This window comes from Anser cygnoides, chromosome 5 (genome assembly GCF_040182565.1).
Source record: "Anser cygnoides isolate HZ-2024a breed goose chromosome 5, Taihu_goose_T2T_genome, whole genome shotgun sequence".
Classification (NCBI taxonomy): domain Eukaryota; kingdom Metazoa; phylum Chordata; class Aves; order Anseriformes; family Anatidae; genus Anser; species Anser cygnoides.
Genome location: NC_089877.1, coordinates 38,612,211 through 38,634,297, shown reverse-complemented (window position 1 = coordinate 38,634,297; position 22,087 = coordinate 38,612,211). Strand labels below are relative to the sequence as shown.

General features: G+C 49.5%; 2 protein-coding genes across 6 annotated transcripts in view; one reads left to right on the top strand and one right to left on the bottom strand.

Moving 5' to 3' along the window:
* The window catches only part of LSP1 (lymphocyte specific protein 1), a 40,346-nt gene extending 26,322 nt beyond the window's left edge, over positions 1–14,024 (top strand). For all 5 annotated transcript variants that reach the window (XM_066997937.1, XM_048066590.2, XM_066997936.1 and 2 more), the window contains 6 exons: positions 1,488–1,531; positions 1,704–1,785; positions 2,149–2,289; positions 2,948–3,028; positions 3,723–3,837; positions 12,724–14,024. In XM_066997937.1, the coding sequence (XP_066854038.1) occupies positions 1,488–1,531; positions 1,704–1,785; positions 2,149–2,289; positions 2,948–3,028; positions 3,723–3,812 (438 nt within the window). In that variant the 3' untranslated portion in view covers positions 3,813–3,837; positions 12,724–14,024. The remainder of the gene's footprint in view (positions 1–1,487; positions 1,532–1,703; positions 1,786–2,148; positions 2,290–2,947; positions 3,029–3,722; positions 3,838–12,723) is intronic.
* On the bottom strand, positions 7,750–22,087 carry PRR33 (proline rich 33). The gene is made up of 3 exons (XM_066997934.1): positions 21,927–22,087; positions 16,484–16,611; positions 7,750–9,532 (listed from the first exon to the last, which is right to left on the bottom strand). The coding sequence occupies exons 2-3, from the start codon at positions 16,502–16,504 to the stop codon at positions 7,919–7,921; spliced, it is 1,635 nt and encodes a 544-aa protein (XP_066854035.1). The 5' UTR covers positions 16,505–16,611; positions 21,927–22,087; the 3' UTR covers positions 7,750–7,918.

Below are 22,087 nucleotides of genomic sequence, written 5' to 3'. Positions count from 1 at the left end.
GTTCGGGGCTCAGAGGGCTGAAGTGGGTGTGTGGGAGCAAGGTGGAAGCCTTGTACCAGCACCATTTAGCCCCAGGCTGCTTGTGAGCTGAATTTTTGAGGTTGGTAAGTGAGCAAGTGTGGTTTCTTCTGGCCTTTAGAAAGTGATTGGAACTAGAGAAATGCATGGCTCTTGTTGCAAGGAATTGCCCGAATGGGCAGAGGGAGATGGTCCACAAATAGTCTAGATGGAAACAAGCCTTCCCTCATCTGTCATGCTGAGATCTCCTGTCACCTGCAGCCTGTTCCTAGGCCCCTCTGTGTTTAAGTTGGTGCTTGGTTTTGACCTGTGGATGACTTGCATCTGCACAGCTCCTCTGTGGAAGGGCTGGCCAGGTTTTTCCTGCTGATAAATACTTGTGATCAAGAAGCTGAGACATGGGAAGGGAATCTGAGTGCCCATTTAGGTGCTGTTGTGCCCCATGAGGTGCCACCTTGCCTACCAGTGTCCCAGACGGATGGGCAAGACAATCTTTTGAAGCTGTGGCTTGGAGGCAAGCTTCAATTCCTCCAGCACTGAGCTGAGAAGCAAGCTGGCAGCAAGCGGACAGCCTGAACAGAAGGAGCTGCTGGGATATTTGTCATGCTGCTGTGCTGGAACCCTGCAGGGTGACTCTTCGGTACATCTCTATTAGCAAGGGTTGTGCTATTTATTGGTGGCTGAGCTCTTCGGTATGGGTGTTAAGTGTGTCCTTCCTGTGATAATGTCTTCTGGTTAGTTAAAACTTAGCACTAGTATCTTTGAAGCAAGCACTTAATGCTGCTTTTTACCTGCTGCCTTGGTAGGTGATGTTTCCTGCAGGCAGCATACAGGGTTTGGCTTCTTGTTATCTGGTTGCTGCTCCTTGCTGTAAGAACTACCCTTTGACTTGAAAGTGATTGTCTCCATTCTTGTTTTCTGGGGCACAAAAGAGCTGGGAAGTTTAGCAATACTCTTTTCCTTTATTCCGTGTCTGAAGTGTTTGCTTGCCTTCCTGTCTTAGCCAAAGCGCTCTTGCACAGGAGGCTCTTGTGCAAAGCTCTCTTCCCTGATGGCCTGACCTGAAGGGTTGCCTTGCAGGTGGCTCCATGTGCTGAACTGCCCTGTCTGTGTGCTTCTCTGGTATGGATGAGCTAGTGTCACTCGTGGCTATGCTGCTGTGGTGCTTGGCTCCTCTTCTGCAGCAGTGGCTGGTGATAACTGCAATTTCCCCCTCTCTTTCTGTGCTTGCCACCCGCTTTCCTGGCAAGGAAACCAAGTGCCTGAGAAAGATAAGTCCTCGAGCAGAGGGAGTAAGGAGAAGGGATGCTTGCTGTTTCTGAGCATCATGAGAATGTGGGATTGAGTGCCCCAAATCTGGGGGAGAGAGCAGGGAAGGGGAATGTTTGAAATACGGTCAGCCAAGGTGACCTACATCCACCTGAGGCCCATATAGAAACCTAATATTTGTCTGTTCTCTCCCCCTTTAGATTACGGACAGAACCGAGTCTCTGAACCGCTCGATAAAGAAAAGGTACTTCTAGGGTTGTGTGAGGCTCAGGGTGAAGCAGGTCCCTGTTCTGCTTGGGGGGTGCCAGAGGGCCCTGCTGCCAGGGTGGGCAGGAGCAGGCTGCTCGTGGCCCTCATCTCCTCCCGCCGCCCTGAGGCACCAGGGCATCGCCTCATTCTTCTTCTCCTCTCTCCAGTAACAGCATCAAGAAGAGCCAGCCTCCCCTCCCCGTGTCGAAGATTGATGACAGGCTGGAGCAGTACACGCAAGCCATCGAGGTGAGGTGCTGCGCTCTCTGTCCGTGGCCTACAAGGAGCCCCCCATGCAGTGTGTAGCTCTACCACCGTGTCTCAGCCTCACCTTCTGGGAGGTGGCAACTGAGACTTCTCCCCTTGGATAGGAGCAGCTGTTTCTCCTGTCTGTCTCCTTCCAGAGCATGAAAGCTTCTTTAGTGAGCTGCCCTATCCTTGTTTCCTCGTGTTCCCTGTTTGTGGGGTGAGAGCCTCCGGCAGGAACCACCATCATCTCCTTTTAAAGCCCTTCATCCCTGAGAACCTCCAATTAGAGGGGAAAAAACAAAAAACAACATGCTCAGAGCTGTTAAGTTCCCCAGTTGTGATCTCTTTTCATCTCTCTTCTAGATATCCACAAAGGCTCCAAAGCCTGTCCGACAGCCCTCTCTCGACCTTCCCACCACCAGCATGATGGTGGCCAGCACGAAAAGCCTCTGGGAGACTGGAGAGGTTGCAGCTCAGTCTGCTGTGAAGACCCCGGCCTGTAAGGTAAGGCAACTGTGGGATGTGTCGTGCTTTGTGCAGGAGAGAAACTCTGCTAGGGTGCCGAATTGTTCCTCAGTGGTGCAGCTAGGAAAGCCTCTGTGATGCTGGTTGAGGCCCTCCTTTGAAATAGGGGTAAATTCACTGGGGGGGAAACCATACATCTATTCTGCAGGAGATAGGGCTCAACTCCAGTTGTTGAGAGCAATATTGGGTCTATCACTGTGATGATAAATCTTGTAAATTTGGAAAATGCAATGGATATTATGGATTGCTCTTAATAACCTTACTTCTTGGTTGTTGTGAGCAAGGGTGGTTCTGTAACACATGGGTTGTAAGCCTGTGTTTATATGAGTAAAATTCCTTCCGCCCAAAAAAGCCTTGATGTTAACATGTCTTAAATAGTTAACAAACTTAAGAAAATAAACATCTGGGATCTCTGGTCCAGGCTCTTGTTGGAGACAGTGAGAGAGAGGAAAACACAGGATATACAGGGAATAGGAAGAAGTTTTCATAGTCTTGGGTTTTAGCTGCAGCTGCTGTAGGTCAGACAATGTGATACTGTAGCTGTAAAAGGAGGTCAGATACGTGGGGCTGGAGATGTGAACACAGGCACGTCCAGCACCACTGGTGGTGGAGGGTAATGAGAACCTCATCTTCTCAGGATATCGTGGCTGGGGACATCGTGAGTAAAAGAAGCCTTTGGGAACAGAAAGGCAATCCCAAACCTGAGACCAATATCAAGGTAAGTTGGTACCTGTGTGGGGGCAGGAGTCCTTTCCTTTTCAGAGCAGGGAAAGGGCTCTTAACTGGGTTGGAAGCACTGAGAAGACAGTGACACATAGAGACAAAGGCTGCCTGTAACTATCAATGCAATTGCATGCATGAGGTCACTGTTAGGAAGAGCTCTTATAGCTCCAGTCCTAGCAAAAATGTGGGCAAAAAATCCACGATAACCAGTAATACTGACGGGTCTTCTGAATGGCTTGTTCTTCTTAGACAATGGGCTGATAGCTCAAGCCTTCTAAGCTAAAATTGAACTGCAAACATGAGTTACTTAGCTCTTGTTATGCTTTTTAGGCCTGAGAGTAAAGAAAAACATCTGCAGTTAGGCCTAAAGTATTATCAATACTTGTAGATGGATCTGGGGTGTTGTGCCTACTGGTACCTCTGTGGGAAGGGCTATTAAATTCAGCAAGCAGCTGCTGTTCAAACTGTCCAGCCTGAGAGAAGATGGAAGTATGTTGTCTGTTCCTGGATCTGTATTGCTGCCAGTGTGCAGGGAATGAAAATGGCTTTTGCCATGGGTGAAACCAACCCTGCAGAGCACCAGGATCCCTAAGCCCTCTGGGATTACAGACAGCTATCACGTTCCTCTAGCTTTGGTTATTTGAGGGAGAAAGCTGCTGACTCTGGCTATTTCTTTCTCTCCTGTCCAGTCCACTCCTTCTGGCAAGAAGTACAAATTTGTTGCAACAGGCCATGGCCAGTACAAGAAGGTGTTGATAGACGATGCTGCAGAGCAATAGCATGCCTGGAGGACTCCTTAACCAGGTAGGTGGGGTGTGACCTTGCTCTGCACAACCAACTCCTGGTGCTGCTTTGGTGGGACACTTGGGTTATTTCTGCCAGCTAAACTTTGGGCAAGTTGGAAGATAAAATGCAATAACAGCTGGAGCCTTGCTTCTTGGGCAAATGCCTGGCTTTGGGCTGGAAGGAGCACAGCAGGAGCGTGTGCTTTTTTTCTGATTTTTCCTGATGCTTCTAGGGAGCTGGGTACCTGTGTTTAACCTGCAAAACAAGTCTCTTAGCTATTTGTTGTTCTGGTGAAGGTGTTTGCCTTTGCAAGCTCAAATGGAGTATCCCTGCTGGATTTATTTACACTCTCTTCTGTTGCAAGGAGAAATACATAGCTGGAGGTCACTCTGACTGAGCATGGGGACTGATAGTCCTGAGATTCAAATAATTCAAATGATTCTGGGCTTTAATTCCAGTTATTTACTGGGGTGGGGTGGGGGAACTTGCAATGATTTCAGTGACCTCTTGGAACCAGCCCATGGTAGGGTTGTGGTGGGGAGGACATGAACATCTGCTCTGCTGGGTAGACCAACAGAGCAGACTGTCCTTGGGTGTGCAGCAAGCAGGGGGGACAGAGCTGGGATGTGTGACTTCTTGAAATGGTGTTTGCTGCTCAGGAATTCTTGCTCATGTTGTGTTTGGTAATAGATCTCCTGGTGTTATCTTGAGTGGATGATGGTAGAGGGATGTGGCAATAAGGAGGGATGGCACAGAAGGAGGTGATAACTGGCTGGATCCAACCAGGCAGCATCTGGCATTGAATGGAGAGGATGTTGCTGGGGGTGAAAACAAGCTCATTTTTTCCTTCTACTATGAAAAAGAAGCTTTATTTCATAGCCAAGCTTATAAATAGCACTGTCTGCTACAAAACACCTTTGTTTCTGAGTTCTGCTCGGGGGGGTTGCTATTTTTTTTTCCTTCTTCAAGGAGCTGACTTCTGAATGTTGCTTTTTTCCCCTACTTTTGTGGTTTTCCCTGCTTTTGTGGTGCCCATTTAGAAGAGAACCTCTCTTGAATGCCAATTTGAGGTGGGCAGTAGTACAAACCCAAGCCTGCCCATAGCTACCTTTTCCTTTATAAGGGAGAAGGAGCCCACAGGACTTGTGTCCTCTACTTGCTTCTCTGCCCATGGCTTCCAGAAACCCATTAAGGTCTCCTCTTTGATCTGTCGTCTTTCTCCTGAAGTCTCTTTTGATGCCCCAGGTAGATCCTACTGGGCTTCAATTTTTAACAGCAACATCTTGGCAGGTTTTATTTGCCGCACCTGAGTTTCTGCAAGCAGTTCAAAGGAAGGTGCCCTCAGGTTCACTTTCTTCCAGCAGCCTTTCTTAAAAGGTTGGTGACTGTCTTGGTAAGTCCTCTAGGATCCATTTGAACAGCCACTGAGCAGCACTGCTGTCCTATGGGCTTACTTGCATAAATGTGGTTTTTTGATTTTTTTTTTCTTCTCTATGAATAGCAAAAGGACTGCAGCAGCTGAAGGATCTTGGCTAGTTGATGTTCTTGAGCTTTTAGCTGGTTATTTTATGTGCTGAGAGGTCCCTGCTCCTCAGATTCTCTTCCCCATGACTATGTTCATCCTTTTTTTCCCTACTGCATGATCCCCTCATGACTTTCTGCTCCCAAACCTTTCTGTTCTACCTGCATATCCCTCACTCAACACTATCTCATCAGCTTCCTAGTCACTTGAGTGCAGGTACAGTTTTTCCTCTACTCTCCTGAGCTGCGGGACCTCTGAGCCAGCTGCCGAGTAAGAGCTTTTCTCTAAGCGGCAATCTGGGCTCTTACCAACAGCCTGAGGCTGTTTGACATTGACGCTGAACTTCATGCCCAGTGGTGCTCCCCTTCCCTCGCTCATGACGGCAGCTCAGGCTGTGATGTGCTGTAAAGGCTCCGAAATAGGAGGTGGTGGAGATCTCCTGTTGCCTCTGGGCATCTGTTCTCCTGTCTGCAATGCTCTTGTGCCAGGGTTTGTCTCTGCAGGGCCCTTTTCTCTCAGGGAGGAAGGACCAAATGTTCAGGAATCAGACTTGCCTACCTCTAATTCCCTGTAGAAGCAGAGGTTCTCCATCCTTGTGCACCGAGGTTGGGCTGCAGATGCAGCCTGGTGGGAAGCCCAGCAGATGTAGGGCACAAGCCTCTCCTCTTTGCCTTGTGTGAGAGCTGCTCATTGTTCTGGATTGTTCTGGGTCACTGGTGCTGTAGGATAAAGCGGGTTAAAGCATAGCTGCTTCTGAAATAGTGTTCTCTGTCCCAATACAGTTAATCTCCCAACTCTAATCAATGTTTGTTTTGCCTTTGAATGCAGACTTGTGCATAGGTGTCCATCTATTTGCGCTACAGCAAGGTGCCACTTCATCACTGTGATAAGGTCATCTTTATCTGCCTTTAACGTTAAGCATTTTACGTGTTTTAAGCTGTGGTCTGTTTGATTTCTGTTCCTATGTGAATCTTTCTCTATAATCTTGTCTTGCAGCACGTCGAATTATCCTGCAAAGCTGATCTAGGATCCACTTGTGATTACAGAGGTGTTTCCAAACTACCTCTTTTCAGCTTTTTCTTGTGAAACTGGAGGTCAGAGGGAGGAGAAATCTAAGCTTTAGATACCTGGGCTTTTGCTTTCTTCTATTTTTCCTCTTGAAATAAGGAAGACGATACAAAACAGAGGATAAGACTAGCAGAGTGAAAACTTCACTGAGCTCTCCTGATAGCATCATCACAAAATTGGAAGTCTGCAAAGCAGTAAAAAGGGCTTTTATTCCCCCTCCCCCCCCCCCCCACGTCTATTTCCAGTGAGGCTTGGGGAAATTGTGCTCAGCTCCATATCCTCTGTATGCGAAGAGAATGTCAAGAGCCCTGTATCCAATTTCCTATAGGGCTAAACATAGCAATCCTATATCAGCTGTGTAGGAACATCCCAGCATATGACAAAGTCCCTTGAGAGACAGAAATAGCTGGTCACCAGCTTTCTTGCTTATAAGCCTGGTGGTGATGGAGATGCAAAGGGGTGGCTATAATGCTGGATAGGACAGTTGTCTCTGTGGATGGCTGGTGTCAGGGAATTTGTTTTAATTAGCTCTTTTTCAGGACATCAGGCACCAGTAAGTTTGCAACTGTCATAATATGGCCCCTGAAAACAAGACTACATGGGCTTAGCAGGATCCCCCAGAAAACAGCACCTTGTTAAATACACCAACTTGGATACTCACATGCTGAAGCAGGCTCTTGCTGATTATCATGAAAACACCAAACCCAGCTGTACTTAAAAAAAAAAAAAAGTAAAATACATAGTAGAACTTGATTATTGCAAAGAAGCTGGTCTTCTGTGTGCTGCAACTTACTAGACTGACCTAGAAGGGTGTGAAATGATAATGCCCAATTATTTTTGCAGTGGAACTGCTGTGTGAGAGTAGGATGGATTAGACTTCATGCTGTCCCTTTCTTGTGTCTCAGGTGAAGGGTTGTGTTTCCACCTTGCTTTAGTGTATTGCTGCAGGGTGCAGTGTTTGTAGTAGAGAGGCTAAGGAGGTGTTTGCTCTTAGAGTTCAGTTTCTAAGACTCCCTAGGCAAGATGTGGAGCAATGCAGATTCCTTCATGTCATCTCATCTACCACAACTCTTGTTTCTAGGATTTTTCTTGCTCTTAAGCAGAGTAAAATAAATTTAGATTCCATCCTCCTCCTCTAAAATCCTCCAAAACAGACTTTTTCTACAGGCAATTCCTCCTCTTTGCTGTGTCACCTCTCCCTGCCACATATTACTGCATAGTGTTTGTTGTTGTCTCTTTCTAAACCAAGTGTGCTTATTTTCCTGACTCATGACCTGTGGATGTGGTATGTTAGGCATTTGAGCTTATGTACATGTACAGAATAACCCTTAAACCCTCAGTGTGAGGCTGCTGGCTTGGAGGGGTTTTATTTTATTTTTATTTTTTCCTGATACTAGGCTCTGTCAGGCAGAAAACCTAGCGGTAGGTGCTCTCTTTACTGGTAGGTGCTCTTGTGCTTGGCACCCCACAGGAACCTCCGGAGGATGGCTCTGGTCAAGCAGCTTGCCTTCAGTTGACTGACCACCCCGATGCTGTTCGGTTAAAGCTCCTGGTGTGCTCCTTGGCTGCTTGGGGTCCATACCGGCCCACCTCGAACATGGTGCCGATCCTCGCCATGGGTTTGGCAGCCAGCTCTCTCAGTTTCCGGGCATCGAAGCGTGGTTTGTGTAGAAGGATGGGCAGGCGGCGGGGAAGGAAGAAGCTTGCTTCCTTCTGCGCTTTCTTCTCGTCTGTTTTCTGCTTCTTCTCCTTGTTGACTGTCATCTGGTATAAAATAGCATCCCACATCCTTGTGGCCCTCGATTTAAATGGTCTGATGTCTCGACTGATGACTTCTTGAGAGCTGTCCTTCTTGTTCCCTTCGTCCTGCCCCTGCTTTTCTGGCTCAGGCTCAGGGAAGCTGGGTGTTTCTGGCTGCACCATCAAGTGCTTCCGAAGGCGATGCCAGCCATCAGCCCCAGGTCTTGCTGCTTCCCCTGATGCTACTGCTGGCTCTGTTTTGAGGGGAGGGCTGGTGTTTGGTAAGCTGGGGTCTGGCTGAGGGTGCATGACGTGTTCTGCCTTCATGTCTGCAGACATGGCCCCTGTGCTGTCAGCTTGGGCAGGGCTTGCTGTTTCTGGGTGTGCTGGCCTCCAGGGAGTGCTGGGTGTTGGTGGTTTTAAGCTCTCACCATTTGCCTCGGGCAATTCAGGAGCTCTCTCTGATCCGGGTATTTCTGTGTCACTTCCATGGGCTGTAACTTTATGGGAGTGGGCATCAGAGGTGCTGGGTTTGGGCAAGGGGGCTGTGGTGGGCTCTTGAGGAGAGGCAGGCCTGGGAGTGTGGTTAGGGGGCTCTGCCTCTACAGCAGAAGGAAGGGGAGGCTCCGGTGTGGGAGCTGGGGCCTTGCTGTCATCAAGTGGTGCAGGTATCTGCCCTGGAGATGGTTCAGGTGCTGGAGAAGATCTTTTTTCTTCACTGCTGGTGGTTGCTTGGGTCTGGCTTGTTGGTGTCTTGGCCCTGGGCGCCTTGACGCTGCGGAAATAAGTGTGCACCTTGGTGATGTAGGTAACCTCTGGTGCCCTTTCTTTGCTGGGTGTGCTGGAAGGAGGAGGCTGGGGGACAATGAGTATCGAAGGGTTTTCTGGGGCAGGAAGGCGGGCATCTGGGCCTCCGGGCTGCTGTGGGGTCTGGGGAGCACCTGGCCTGTGTGGAGGGGGCTCGGCTGGCGGGGTTGTGAACCTGAGGTGCTCAGCGATGCGCCTCTGCTCGGTGACCTTCAGGGCAAAAGGCTTGCCCCTCCGGATCGGGGAGGGGACGCGGTGCTGGGTGACGGGCCTGACAGAGAGGTGGCCTGTGAGGCTGGCACATGCGGGAGCTGCAGCTTTGGGTGTCTCTGTAGGGGGAAGGCTCTCATTGTGCTCCAGGTCAGAGCTGGCCTCGTTCACGGGGGAGAGGCTGGACCGAAAGGACTTGGCTTGCTCTGCAGCTAGCACGGCGTTCTTCTTGGCTGCCTTCTTCAGCAGCTGCTGGAGCCTCAGGTTGTCCTTGCGGGGCTTTGGGAGTGTGGGAGGGGGGGAGAGGTGGTGGTGGGTGGGAGCGGGCTGGACGGAGGATGAGACCGTGATCAGCATTGTCATCTCCTGGAAGGAAGCACAAAGCTTAGGGTAGATGTGGGCTCACCCCTGGGCTAACGCTTCCAAGGGTGCAAGTTAGGAATGTCTCATAGTTTTCCAAATTCCAGCTATTAATACTCTGACACGGTGCTGTGTGCAGCAGGGCAGCCATAAACTGCGTGTGTCACTTGAGGCCAAGTCAATACCAGCTTTGATTTCAGCTGGCAGAAGGGCATCCCTGCGAAAGGCAGGATTTAAAAAGCTGTGCTTATCTGGTGGTAAAGTGCCTTGTCGTTGTCGTAATGCTAGCTCTGGTGTTGCCTTTCTGTGTCAAGCTCAGTGGCAGCCTCCTTTATTTGCACTCGTTAGTCTTCAAGACAAAACCTAGTTTTCCCTTTCTGTTAAGGAGCACTGCTGCTGTTGTCCCAGTACAACACATTCTCCAGCAAAACAGAAATAGGCTGTGGTCTGGACAGGGTCTCCTTTCCAGTGGCAATCACACCTAGAACCCCTTCAGCTGAAACTGCTGCTCATGGCAGGATGCACAGCGGCTCTCCCAGCTTTCTGCCACCAGCTCACTGGAGCAGCACTCTGCTGCTGCCACCAATCCCTTTCTGCTGAGCCCTGTGCAGACTCCCTGTGCCGGGGGCAGCAAGGTAAACCTAGTCCCAGTTCTCCTCTTTCTCCTCCTCAGCAAGGCTGGGGAACACCAACCACCAAGCCACAACTATTTGGCAGCTCCCAGAAAGAAATGTGACTCTGCCCTGGCTCTCGCTCAGTGTAGAGTTGCTGAGTTTTGCTGTGAAATGAGGCATAAATCACTGAGCCCCCTAATCCCCAGCGCTGGATGCAGCCGAGCATCCTGAAACGAGGAAGAGGAGATGGGGCGAGGAAGAGGAGACGGGGTGATGTCAGGGTTGCCCAGAGGGCTATTGCATGTGCTCTGCTTAGTGGGATTTCAGCCCGAGCATCAATCCGGAGGCAAGGGGTGTAGCATGATACCACAGTGCAGGAGAACTACCCCTAAATAAAGCTCTCAGAAGAGCAGAACGGATATTTGTGCTTGAGCACCTGGCATTGCCGTTGGGCTCATGGAAGCTCGTCCACACTGAGCAGACAGTGTATTTGCCAACTGTTCATGGAGGAGGTGAAAGGAGGATGACTCTTCCAAAAAAAAAAAAAAAAGAATGAGGGAGGGGAAAAAAGGGGAAGAGCAGCACCAAAGAGGTGTCACGTGGGTGAGCTGCCATCCAAAGCAGAAGTTGTGCTGGGCATGGTCTGGGCAGTGCCTAGCAAGTGGTGCGCTGCTCCCAGCTGGTGCGTTTATTTCAGCTGCAGCTATGAGAAACCTCCCAGCATTTTGGCGAGGGGGCTCGAGGGGATTTGGGCGAGCTGGGGTGACAACTGTTGAGCATTCCCAGCAGCTTATCAGCTTTGTGCCTTAGGCACAAGGCTGGGATTAGGACCTGCTCTATTCCAAGAGCTACTCCTGGAAACAAGTGTGTGATGGCCCCAAAAAAAACCACTGAGAGCCCACTCTATCATATACCTGCTGTTTTTCCCAGCACTGTAGGAATGCACTGTTTTTTTTCTGGATCAGAAAGCCAAAAAGCCTCAGTTGGAGAGGACGTACTTGCTATTCAATGCTATTCTGGTTCTGTTTGCACAGGAATTGAAAACTGCTTGGGTCATTTTTATCTGCTGCAGCGTGAACTAGTACACTTGCCTGATGTTAGGATTGATTGTGGAATGATTTCATCCATCCCAGGTTAATGTGGTCCCACGGACAGCATACATTACAAGATGATCTGTGATCTAGCAGCATTGCTGAGCCAGAATTTTAAGGTTGAACTGCTCAGGCTCATTGTGTTGTGAATACTAAAGAGGTAGGGCGATGAAGTTCCCAATAACTAATCAGCTCCGAGTGCTCTTGTCCTATGGACTGCTGCATCCCAGAAAAATGTGGCTTCCCACAAGGGTAAAAGGGCAGAATCTGGGTCTTGCTGCAAACTGTGCCATATCCTACAGAGGAAGGCATGGGGCAGGGCGGGGAGGGGAAGGTTGTAGAGAAACTTAGGTGTAGTCTGCATGCACCGGGAAAACTCTTCCTCTGTTAGAAGTTAGACTCGTTTGTGCCCTGTGACCTCAGAATCTGTGGTCTGTGCTCTTAAGATCACTCTTGCTCCTGTCTCAGCATCCCTCTGGCTTGGCACCTGCTGTGCTGTGGGTATTAGAGTGCCCTAATGGTTGGTAATGTCCATGGCATGTCTGTGTGTTTGGATAGAGAAGCAGCGAGATGTGATGAGGCAGCAGAAGTAAGCCAGCTCTTAATTTGTTTGCCTCTCCTGTCATGCTTGGCTTTGTCTGAGTCTCCTTCAGAGCTTTGTGCGCTAGGGAGAAATCCTGCAACCAGCAAGGCTTGTGAGCGGCTTCCCCCTGGCTGCACAATGAAGCAAATGCGAAGGGAAAGACAGCTTTGCTTTCTTGCCAGCAGAAAGGCCGGAGCTGAAAACCTGGGGACGGAGGGGAAACACTGCTTGAGCAGCTTGGGTGGGCTTGTGATGAGCTGGGAAGAAACAGAGTTGGAAACTGAGTCAAGAGGCTTTTAAAGGGTTAAGCTGGTCTGCTCTTGGTCACCCACCCTGGGACCCCAACTTGGGATCAGAAGGGGGTGTCTCGGAGTGGAGGAGCCATCCATCACTGGCAGACAAGGCATTTGTGTGCCGGGTCCCTCGGCAGCGCCAGCTGTCCCACGTGGAGCAGACCGGGAGCTGCAGGAACCCGATATGGCCACAGATGGTCCTGGGCGGAGCTGCGGCTGCCAGGGGCTGCAGGAACATGCTCCGTGCTCCACTGGCTTTGGGCTTGGAAGGGAACCTGCTAATGGCCTCCTGGGGTGGAGGAGGCTGGTGGGAGCGTGTCCTTCCCTCTGCCTGGGCAGTTGTGACCTCTGCCGGGCATCAGCTGGGGCGGCCAAGCCCTGGATGCAGGGATGCTCAGGGCTGCAGCTCTGCCACCCTGCTCAGCTCCTGCCCTGCTGTGTAGTACAGCTGGCTGCCCTGCAGTGCAAAAGCTTGTATGGGCAGCGAAGTGGTTCACAGGGCTCTGAAAACAAGTGGGAGAAAGCCACCTTCAATTGCTAGACAAAACACAGCCCAGGGTATTACTTCTTGCCCTGCCACAAGTATGCTTAAACTTTTTGTTCTCTTGTCTTACAGCTGAGCTTGGTCCTGGCTCGATGCAATCCTCAACGCCACTATTTCCTCTGCTCCACAGAAGATAATGAAAGGATGTTTCTCTTCTCCTGCCTGATGTCAGTCTGCCTCGGTATAGCCTGACTCTCCTCTTGGGGTGTGAGCAATGCCCTGTGCTGCCTCCGGCTGGGTGCAAGGAACGAGATCAGCTGGCAAAACCTAATCCCTGTTTTAACCTCCTACATGACTCTTTGGCTTTTTTTATTTTTGTTATTGTTAAATCTGGCTCCCCTATGGAGAAAGGAGGCTGTGGCTCTGCTCCCTCTTTCTCACATGCTGGAAGAGGAGGAGCTGCTGTCCTGCCCAGCCGGCAAGGCTCCTGCTGTATGGTGAACCACTTCTGACTCTTGGTGGCTGGGTGCTGGGAGAGAGGGGGGAGCTCACGAGAAACCCAGTGAGAACTGGTGCTTGAAAGGCTTTTGATGGGTGAGGACCCCATGTCACCCCATGGGTGAAGCTTTCCCCCGTTTACAGCACAGCCTCTGCAACATCTGCTTCGAAGATCTTCCATCTGTGTGTATGTCAAATTATATTTGACTTAATCCTTTTTTTAAGATTGTCCTTTAATCACAGTTAAGTAGCCATGCTGCAATGTTCCTGCCACTTTTCCACCTCAACAGGGGCAATAGCAGCTTTGTCTCAAAAAGCTGAGCCTTCTCTCCATGTCTGTCATGGGTGTGAGGTCTCCTTGTCCAGGTGAGGAGCGTTGGTTGCTGGCATCATCTCCCTCCTCTCGGAAAAGGATTTGCTTGAGCCCCCAAGTTAGGGAACAAACAACTGAAATCTTTCTTCTGAATGTCAAAGGTGTCAGGCACACTGATAACCTGCACGTTGTCCTCCTGTGGGTGGGCAGGAGATATGGGAAATGACAGCTTCTCTTATGCTGGGGGCCACCAAGGTGAAATGGCATCCTCGCGAGTTGTTGGCAGAGGTCCGGGCTTGCTGTAGATGTGGGGAAAACACGCCCCTGAAGCGTGGCACTCTGATTTCCAGGCCACAGCTCTGTAAGCCAGCTCCTGAGCTCTCCCATGTCTTCATACTTCATGGTGTTAGCATGCCCCTGACCCCTTCTTTAAAGTCTTATTCCTGTCCTCTTCTCACAAAGGCTCTCAACATAACTTTGCAATTTGCTTCTGCCCTCCTGGAGGAAGGGCAGCCTCTCCTCCTGCATCAGTTTGCTTTCTGCTTAAATTCATGGCGTTTCCTGGATTATTTTTTTTGTAAGCATTTAATAAAATTTGAGGAAGATGTTGTAACAATGGTAACTCTGAGGATTTTGTTGATGTAGGAATTCCTGCAGCAAAGCTGGTCTCAAAAAGCCCTGCAACTCCCTGCCTGAGCAGAAATTGGAGGAAAAGAAACATCAGGCTGAGTAACAAGATGAAATGAGCTTGATATATGCTGGAAAAACATGCTTTTCCTAGGCCTGTTCTGTTTAAGGGATTCTTGTCTTGCTGTTTTCCCTATTACTGGGGGGGATGACAGGCTGGGATGAGTGGTGTTTGGGTGAGAGGTGGAGTGGCATGCAGAAGGCTTTCCAGAGCCATCAGCAAGGAGAAGCAGAAAGCTCAGCTGCCCAGCTAATAGACCTGAGAAATCAGGCTTCAACCAAAGTCACCGGAGAAGTCAGCTATAAAAATCCTCTACAGCCTGCTCACATGGCTGAGATGCAGCCGATGTAGCTGTCTGCGTGGGCGCTCAGCCCTTCAGTGAGCTGCCTGCCCTATCTGCAACCATCTAATGAAAAACCTTTTACGGAGGTGACCTTCTAGGTAATAGCACTTCTGTCATGTAGGGACAGTGCATAGCCTGCACTACCCTTGCCTGTGCTTTCTGAAAATGTTTAGAGCAGGAAAGGTCCCTGCCTTCACTTCTTTAAGTTTTTTTTTTCCATACAAGAAAGCTTTCTTCTTGCTGTCACCTTGTTGCCTACTGATATCCCCCATCCCCCTCTGTCCTCTGCTTCAGCTCCTCAGGGAGGCAGAAATTTGAGGAGCCATGGCCAGCGTCTGGCCACATCTTCGTTCCTTCCACACATCCTCTGCTGAGCTGTGATTTCCAAGCGAGGCCAGAGCAGTAGCAGTGTGGGGTATGAAGATGTCCCCGCCTGAGGTGAAAGCAGCCCTGTGCGGCCTGCTGGGGTGCAAAGGGCTCACAGCATTTTGTTTTGACTCCATCCTGCAGCTGGCAGGAGGGAAGAACAGCCAGAAACTGATTCTTCTGCCAGTGTGGAGAGTGTGGAAAAGCCCTGGAGTGTGCTTGTGTGAGATCGCTCTCAAATGAAGCTGCAGCAATGTGCTACTTGTCTTGTTCTGCAGCAGGCTTCAGGGCTGCTTTTTTTCAGTTTGCTTTACCAGATGATTCTGCATGAGAGATGGGACTGAAAAGCACTACCCATAACCGTTGCGATGCCTATTTCCTGCAGCATTTGAACTTGGGGAAAGCTTAGCTGATGGAAAACTGAAGTCTCTTTTGGACGTAATATCTTCATTGTGCTTGTTCTGCCTCGAAACCAGAGGCTTGACTACTTCTGCTTCTCTTTCCAGGTATAAGATAATCATAGGCTGGTTTTATGACTGTCCTTATGAGTATATGCCGGCTAGTTAACAGATCTCTGCTCACCACTTGCTTGCAGCTCTGCATTGGGCTCCCGGTGAGGTGGTGGACACCAGGGTCTAAAGTTTCTTTGAAATGTGCCTGCTCTCTGAAGGAAAGGTCAGGGTCCGAGGCACCTGGGCCTGAATGTCAGAGCTTTACCTCCCACCACCACCTTGGGGAAGGGAAATAAACAAGCCCGAAGAGCAGGGCGTCTATAAATAATGAGGTGGCAGCTGATCGGCTGCGGAAAAAGACTCTGAGGTGGCTTATTCCTATCTCTTGCCAGCTCAACACACTTTCCCTAATGCCTTTTTTTTTTTTTAAGTAAATAAAGAATGGATCTGACAGTGACAAAATCAATTAGATTTAGCACTTGCTTAAAAATGATGGACCTCCTACAAGGATCCTGATGATGTTAACAAGACAGACCACGGGTGATTTCCCTGTGATTTTTGCATTGGGTCCCCAGAGGGTTTTGGTTGTAGCAGAGCAGTTTGTTTTAGATCATAAATTTCGGAAAGGTGCTGGAAAGCGCTTAATCTCTTCATAACTTGAAGTGACAGTGGTTTAGTGATGCTAACAATGTGCACTTTTTGTCCTTCAAAGAAAGACTTGGGGCTTTCAGGAGTGAGGGGAAGAACAGAGGGAGGCTGGAAATACCTCAGGGGAAAATTTAATTGGATTTCTGTGAGTAAGCGCTTTAAAGCATGAAAGCAGCAAAGTGTGAGTGTAATTACTAAACTGAAGGTGCTTGGCTGGGATGGGAGTCTCGCTTGCCTCCTCTAGGGATGGCCCAAAACAGCAGCTGCAGGCGCTGGTCCTGGCCCTCACCCTGCTGCTTGGGCCTCATCCTTGCAATCAGACTGCCTCCTCCACTTAAGGGTAAATATCCTGAAACCAAGACCCCGGATATGTCTCAAATTGCCCAGCCTCTTTCTTTGTCTTCAGAAAGACATCTAGCCTGGCTTTAGGGCATGCATGGAGGATCTACTGAATCCAACAGGGGTGTCCAAAGCAGACGGAGTGAGCACACCTCCCAGAGCAAACAGCTGAGTGATGGAACAACAGATTGCTGCAAAAATTGGGAATCAACATTACGTGAGGAGAGATGAAATTCAGTACTTACTGATGTGTAACTTTTTTCCATCTGCAATCACTTGCATGTTGGGTGCCTCATGTTTGGTGTACAGGACTAACAGGTCATCATTCCTTCAAGATCATTTCAGGTGCTGTCTTCTTGCAATTTTCAGAGCCCTGTAAGTAAGTTCAAAACATCATATGAAAAGAGTATTTACAGTAGCCAATAAGTACAGGAGGTTTCTCAAAAATAAAATTAGTCCTTTTTGAAAGCATGAAAGGTTCCATTGCCTAAAATAAGCATGAAGATGGGCTATCGAGTAACACCATTGCATGCTTCCAGCTTTGGATCTGCGAAGTTTGGCATCGGAGGCACCAGAGAGGTGAAGGGCAGATGATGGTGATGGTGCCAGGATAGATATTCTAGCAGGATAGCTCCAGGCAGTGAAACCAGTTGGAGGTTTTTCAAGTTTGCTGGTCAGATTCACAGTTTTGCAAAAGTCAGGGTTGCAAAATGCAAATTTGAAGCTGTGCTTTGATTGTTACCGTGCCTGGAGAGGGAGAGCATGAATCGTGGCTATGTCCGCCCTTGATCCTGGCATGATTTGTGCTGTATTAAGGGGTGCAAGCATGGAAAGTGCAGTGCTGGGAGCGGAGGAGAGGTGGTTTGGAGTTGGTGGATTGGGCAGGCAGCAATGAATTTTGGTTGCAGGACTAGGGGAGCTTTTCTGTCACTTGTATCAGCTGTATCAACACAGATTTGGGGTTAAGCCAGTCCTTAAGAGCCACTTTCAACCCTGACACTTCTGCAGGTGTTGAAGGTGCTTGTTGGTGAATAGGATCAAACATCACATGGACTCGGAAAGCTGTGGCCCAGGCTGGCTCCTCTCTTGTTGGAGGTGAGCTCTCCATTTGCATTTTCCATCTCTACCTCTCTAATGAACGGTGAAATCGTGCCTGGCTCTGCTCTGACCCATGGAAGGATTTGGGGTGGATGCTCAGTCCTGTATGCAAATACCCTAATGCACTTAATTCCTCCTTGGCTGACAACTTTAACATCTCAAAACTGCTACTGTCTTTTAGGAATGCTAATGACTTTGTGCATCTCTAACACTGAAAATATTGCTAGGAAAAACAAACAAATGAGAAAACCAATAACAACCAGAGGCAATCCAACTGGAAACTTAGGAAAACAAACAAACAAAACAACAACAAAAATCAACAAAAAACACTTTATGAATAAGAAAACTTAAATAGAATTTAAAAATGCCTAAGGACATGTTGTACCGTGCTCTGCTACTGTCACCACTGAAACCAGATGACCCTAATGAGTGCATTCACAGCAGGCACCGTATGGACAATGCGCAAGGTTGGTTTGCATTTGCATCTGATGCTGAAGTAAGAGGTCTTTGGATTCATCCCTATTTATTTTGCAAGCCTGCAGAGTTTCCCTCTCTGGCAGGCTTAGAGGGGGGATAAGATGGGGCAGATTCTCCTACTGATGGGGTTTTGCAGAGGGGATGACACGCTGGTGTCCTCTATGGAAGTGTTGGTTGAATCTCTCCCTCCTGATGCTGCAGGGAAAACCGTGGTATCAGGAAGATGGATGCAGACATACATAGGTAGTTTGCTCATTAATATGAGATAGTTTTTTTGCCTTTTATTCTCCTTTTCATACCCTGGAGACATAGAGATGTTATGGAGCTACCATCAGGAGAAGGTGTTGGCAGCCTGCAGCCACCCTCCAGGATTCAGGTAGGTGAACCCATGCCATTGCAAATACTTGTTCCATCTTCTCTTAAGGAAGGCCCTTGTTTTGTGTGAACGCTCATGAGTTCCTGTAGCCTGAAACCTCCCTCACACCACATAAAGATGCTGCCCTCATCCTTGTGCTTTCCTGACTGCTACAGTCACTCCTCCTAGATGAAAGTATCAGGTGGGATTTGGGGGCTGGCCTCTGGATCTCTGCTCTCAGCTCTATCTTCACTTTCGCTTCTCCTGCAGAAACAGATCTGAATGACTTCTCTCTGAGACACTTGGGATGGGGTTTGGGCATGGCTGTGGAAAGGGCTGGGTATTGGAATGGATTCCTCAAGAGTCAAGAGCACTGCCCCAAGGCCTTTCTGGCTAGGATAAAGGAGAGACAAGCAACCAAACATCGACTACTGAGATCCCGACCCCAAACACCAAGCATGGGTGTTAGACGAGCCCGGGGGAGCCTGGTCTTTGTTTATTCCCTCTGAGTTGTGTTTCACATTCCCCAGGATCCCGTCATCGCCAGTAAAATGGCAGCGGTCTGCTGAGACTTAAATAGAGGAGGCAATTTTAAAGTTTAAGGCTATTCTGATCTCTGCTTGACCTGCTGCGCAAAACAGGTTACTGGATTTTACCCAGGAACAGAAAATAATTAATTATATATATATATTCTGTCCTTCCTCTGAGGCTACTTACTTAGTCTCTATCTGATCTGCCTTTTTATTGGCAGCTACTTCAATTAAATTGGAAAGAGTGTTTCATGCATACAGGGCACCTACTGTAACCTTGAGCTGCTGATCAAAGCCCCGTGCAGAAATGCTTTCTTGAGGGTGTGAGAAAGAAGAAAGGGAGGAAACCTGGATAAGAATTTAGTTTTCCGTCCCACTTTTCTGACTCCCGTTTCTCACCTGCCTTAAACCATGGTAAAAGGTTGATAATTGCAAGTGTCGCCAACCAGAAAAACAAACTTCTCACCCCTTCCCCAGTCAGATCTACAGGTTTTCCTGGATAACTTTAAGTGCTACAGTGCCTGTGTAAGTGGACAAGTGTGCCAAAAATGGAAAAAAAAATCTAAATATTTTGGTTTGAAAATATTCAGATAGGACTTCAGGGGGGAAAACTAAACCCACCAAAGAAACATTCAGACTGCGAATGATAGAAGCACGCAAGTAAAACCCATTTTCCTTGCAAGCAGTTTCACTTTGGGTAACAACCCATTCTGGATGAATGAACGTGTCCCTGCAAGGTCCTCTGCAGCTGCAGCGTGAGGGTGCAAGTGCAGAACCAGGGGCCAGCTTGGCTTGGGAAGGACCTCGGGAGATCCTCTGGCCAAGCGGGATCAGCTTTGATACTGGATCACTTTGCTCAGGGTCAGCAGCTGGTGAATAAGAGATTAATTTCAGGAGTTAGGTCTCTCCTGTGCAATTACCTGTTTCATAGGAAGGATGTGGCTGACTTTGTTTGCAAACTCTGCAGTCCCTAATGAACGTGCAGCTGCCCGTTGACCGATGCGCAAGGAGCACGGGGGCTGGCAGGATTAAGGAAAGATGCAAGCGTTTGGCTGAGCCGTGAGCCTTTCTGAGAGCTGTAAAGTTATCGGGGCTAGTGTGCATGCACGAGCATGTTGAAGTGTATGAGGGGCCCTGGGATCTCTCCCCCCTCCGAGTGCCTGGGGCCGCTGCAATAGGTCAGCCAACAGCCACAAAAGATGAGAAGGGCTGATTTCAGCTCTCGTGCAAGCGGCCCTGCTATGCTGCGTATTCCTGTGGCCTGTCTCAAGTAACCAGCCTGGGTGCTCCTACCTACCCAAAAGAAATGTGATATTTGGGTAGGTTTCCTCATGGAAACTTCTCCAGGTCTCTGTCCCAGCCTCTGGTCCCTACCTGAGGAGGAACACTGTTTTTTTTGTATCCTCTCCCAGGTGGAGATGCTGTCACCGTAAAAGCACGTCAGGCTCTGGCTTGTGGTCAGCAGATGGATGGGGTTTGGTGCACTTTGAGCCCTTGGTTCATGCCTGTGACCTGCTCTGCGTGGCCTCAGTGCTGTCTCCTAGCCTGGGTGCTGCCTGGTGGGTGAGAGGGGGTTCTCTAAAGAGAGGTGCTCACTGCACCCTCACCCAGCAACATCAGTAGGTTTGGGTAGAAATGAGGATACAGCTGGACTTGAGCAGTCATTTCTCCCTTGTCGGGTTGATGCTGAGAGTAGGGAACATGAGGCAGGTGGTGGTGGTTTCTTTGCTGGCGTGGCTGCATGGCAGCAGCTCAAAGGCACACGTGCTTTTTGCTGCTGGTGCAGGGAGAAGATGCTCAGAGATGATGTGTGAAGTGCATATCCTGGGGCAGGAGGATCTGCAGTAAACCAAGGCAAAGCTGGCAATAGAAATGTCGTGGGCTGTGGGTGGAACTGGTGTATGGCATCAAGAGGTGAGTAAAGGATGAGGCGTATATGGTTTGTGTGGGTAGCAAGGGGTGTGTGGCTAAGGCGTGAAACAAATGCTGGAGAGGATTATGGTTATGCGCTAAAGCTGATGGAGAGACCCACAAAGGGAAGAAAAGGCAAAGCATTGGAGTGGGCTATGGGGAACAAGCCTTGCTTGTGAGGCAGATGATGGCAAAGCAAAGAAAGGATGTGTGCATCAGACAAGCCACCTTTCCGAGGGATGGCACAGGTCCCCTGCTCCAGTGGGAAGAGAGAGCCAGACCAGCTGGGACTGGAAACACAACGCCCAGCTCAGGGCAGCCTGAACGAGACATGGGACATGGACATGAGTGCTCCCAATGGAGGCAACCCGAGGACAGTACTGAGCAGCCAGGTGGGGGGAAGACAGAGCATGGAAATGCTGCGTTACACCACGATGAGAGTTAGTCTGGAGCAACTTGTCCAGATCAGGAATGGAGCTCAGCACAGACATGTGCATGTGGGAGCTAAGGGGATGCTGCAGGGAGCAATGTTTGCATCTGGTTGATTTTCTGTCAGAGGCAGCAGACTGTCTCCTGCATCTCCATCCCCAGGATGCTGTGCCCTATAAAACAGGGCACCGAGACCAGATGCCTACACATGAGCAATACCATGGAAAGCAAAGAGCTGCAGCAGGTCAAAAGAGCAGGCTACCTGTCTGTCCCTCCTGTAACCTGTGTCAACACCTATTTTGCCCTTTGCATGGCTCTGCCAACACCTGTTGGTTTGGGGCATCTGAGCTGAGATGTCCCATCAGCAGCAAGGACAATCTATGAAGGACAGGCAGGTGAAGGAGGCTGGGGAAGACCTCTGCCAAACAGACCTGAAGGCAAACATAAAAGGGGAAATAGGCAGGGGACTCCCCTCTGGTACATTTCCACTCTGCTGCTCGTTTGGGCAAATACAGTATTTCTTGGAGACGTGCCCAGCCGGTGGAGTGCTGATGAAACCGAGCCAGTGGAAGATGGCAAAAATGCTGAATGATGCCCAAAATGCAGCCTGAAAGCTGCTCTGCTCTGTTGGTACTTTCAGGGAGCTGGGGCTGGGGAGAGAAAAGGCTGTGACGCCTGGTCCGGCCCCGCGTTCCCTGGCACCCAGAGTAGCTCTGCCACCCATCCAGCTCTAGGATGGTGCAAACCTGGCTGCACCGTCCTCTTCCCACCCAGTGAGTAACAAGAGCATCGCCTCAAGCTGGGTTTCAGGAGGCAGGTGAGGGGATAAGCTACCGGCCAGCCAGAAAGCACAAGCTGCAGAAGGGGATTTTTGCTCATGCACGTTACCTGGTGCATGGGAGGCTGCAGCGCCGTGCTCCGCGTCTTTTAAAGCTCTTCTCTACATCCTCGCTGGGGGACCCTTTCCTGCAAGTGGCAGGGAAAGAGTGGACAGGAATCGATCTGCGACCCAGGCCAAAAATATCGCCTGCCCTGCAGCTCCTAAAGGC

What these genes read in the sequence shown, in the direction of transcription:
- PRR33 (XM_066997934.1), bottom strand. Translation starts at nt 16,504, where the DNA reads ATGGAAAAAAGTTACACATCA. An exon ending in TGGAAAAAAGTTACACATCA is followed by an intron (nt 9,533 to 16,483) that starts GTAAGTACTGAA and finishes GCTTCCTTCCAG; the next exon opens with GAGATGACAATGCTGATCAC.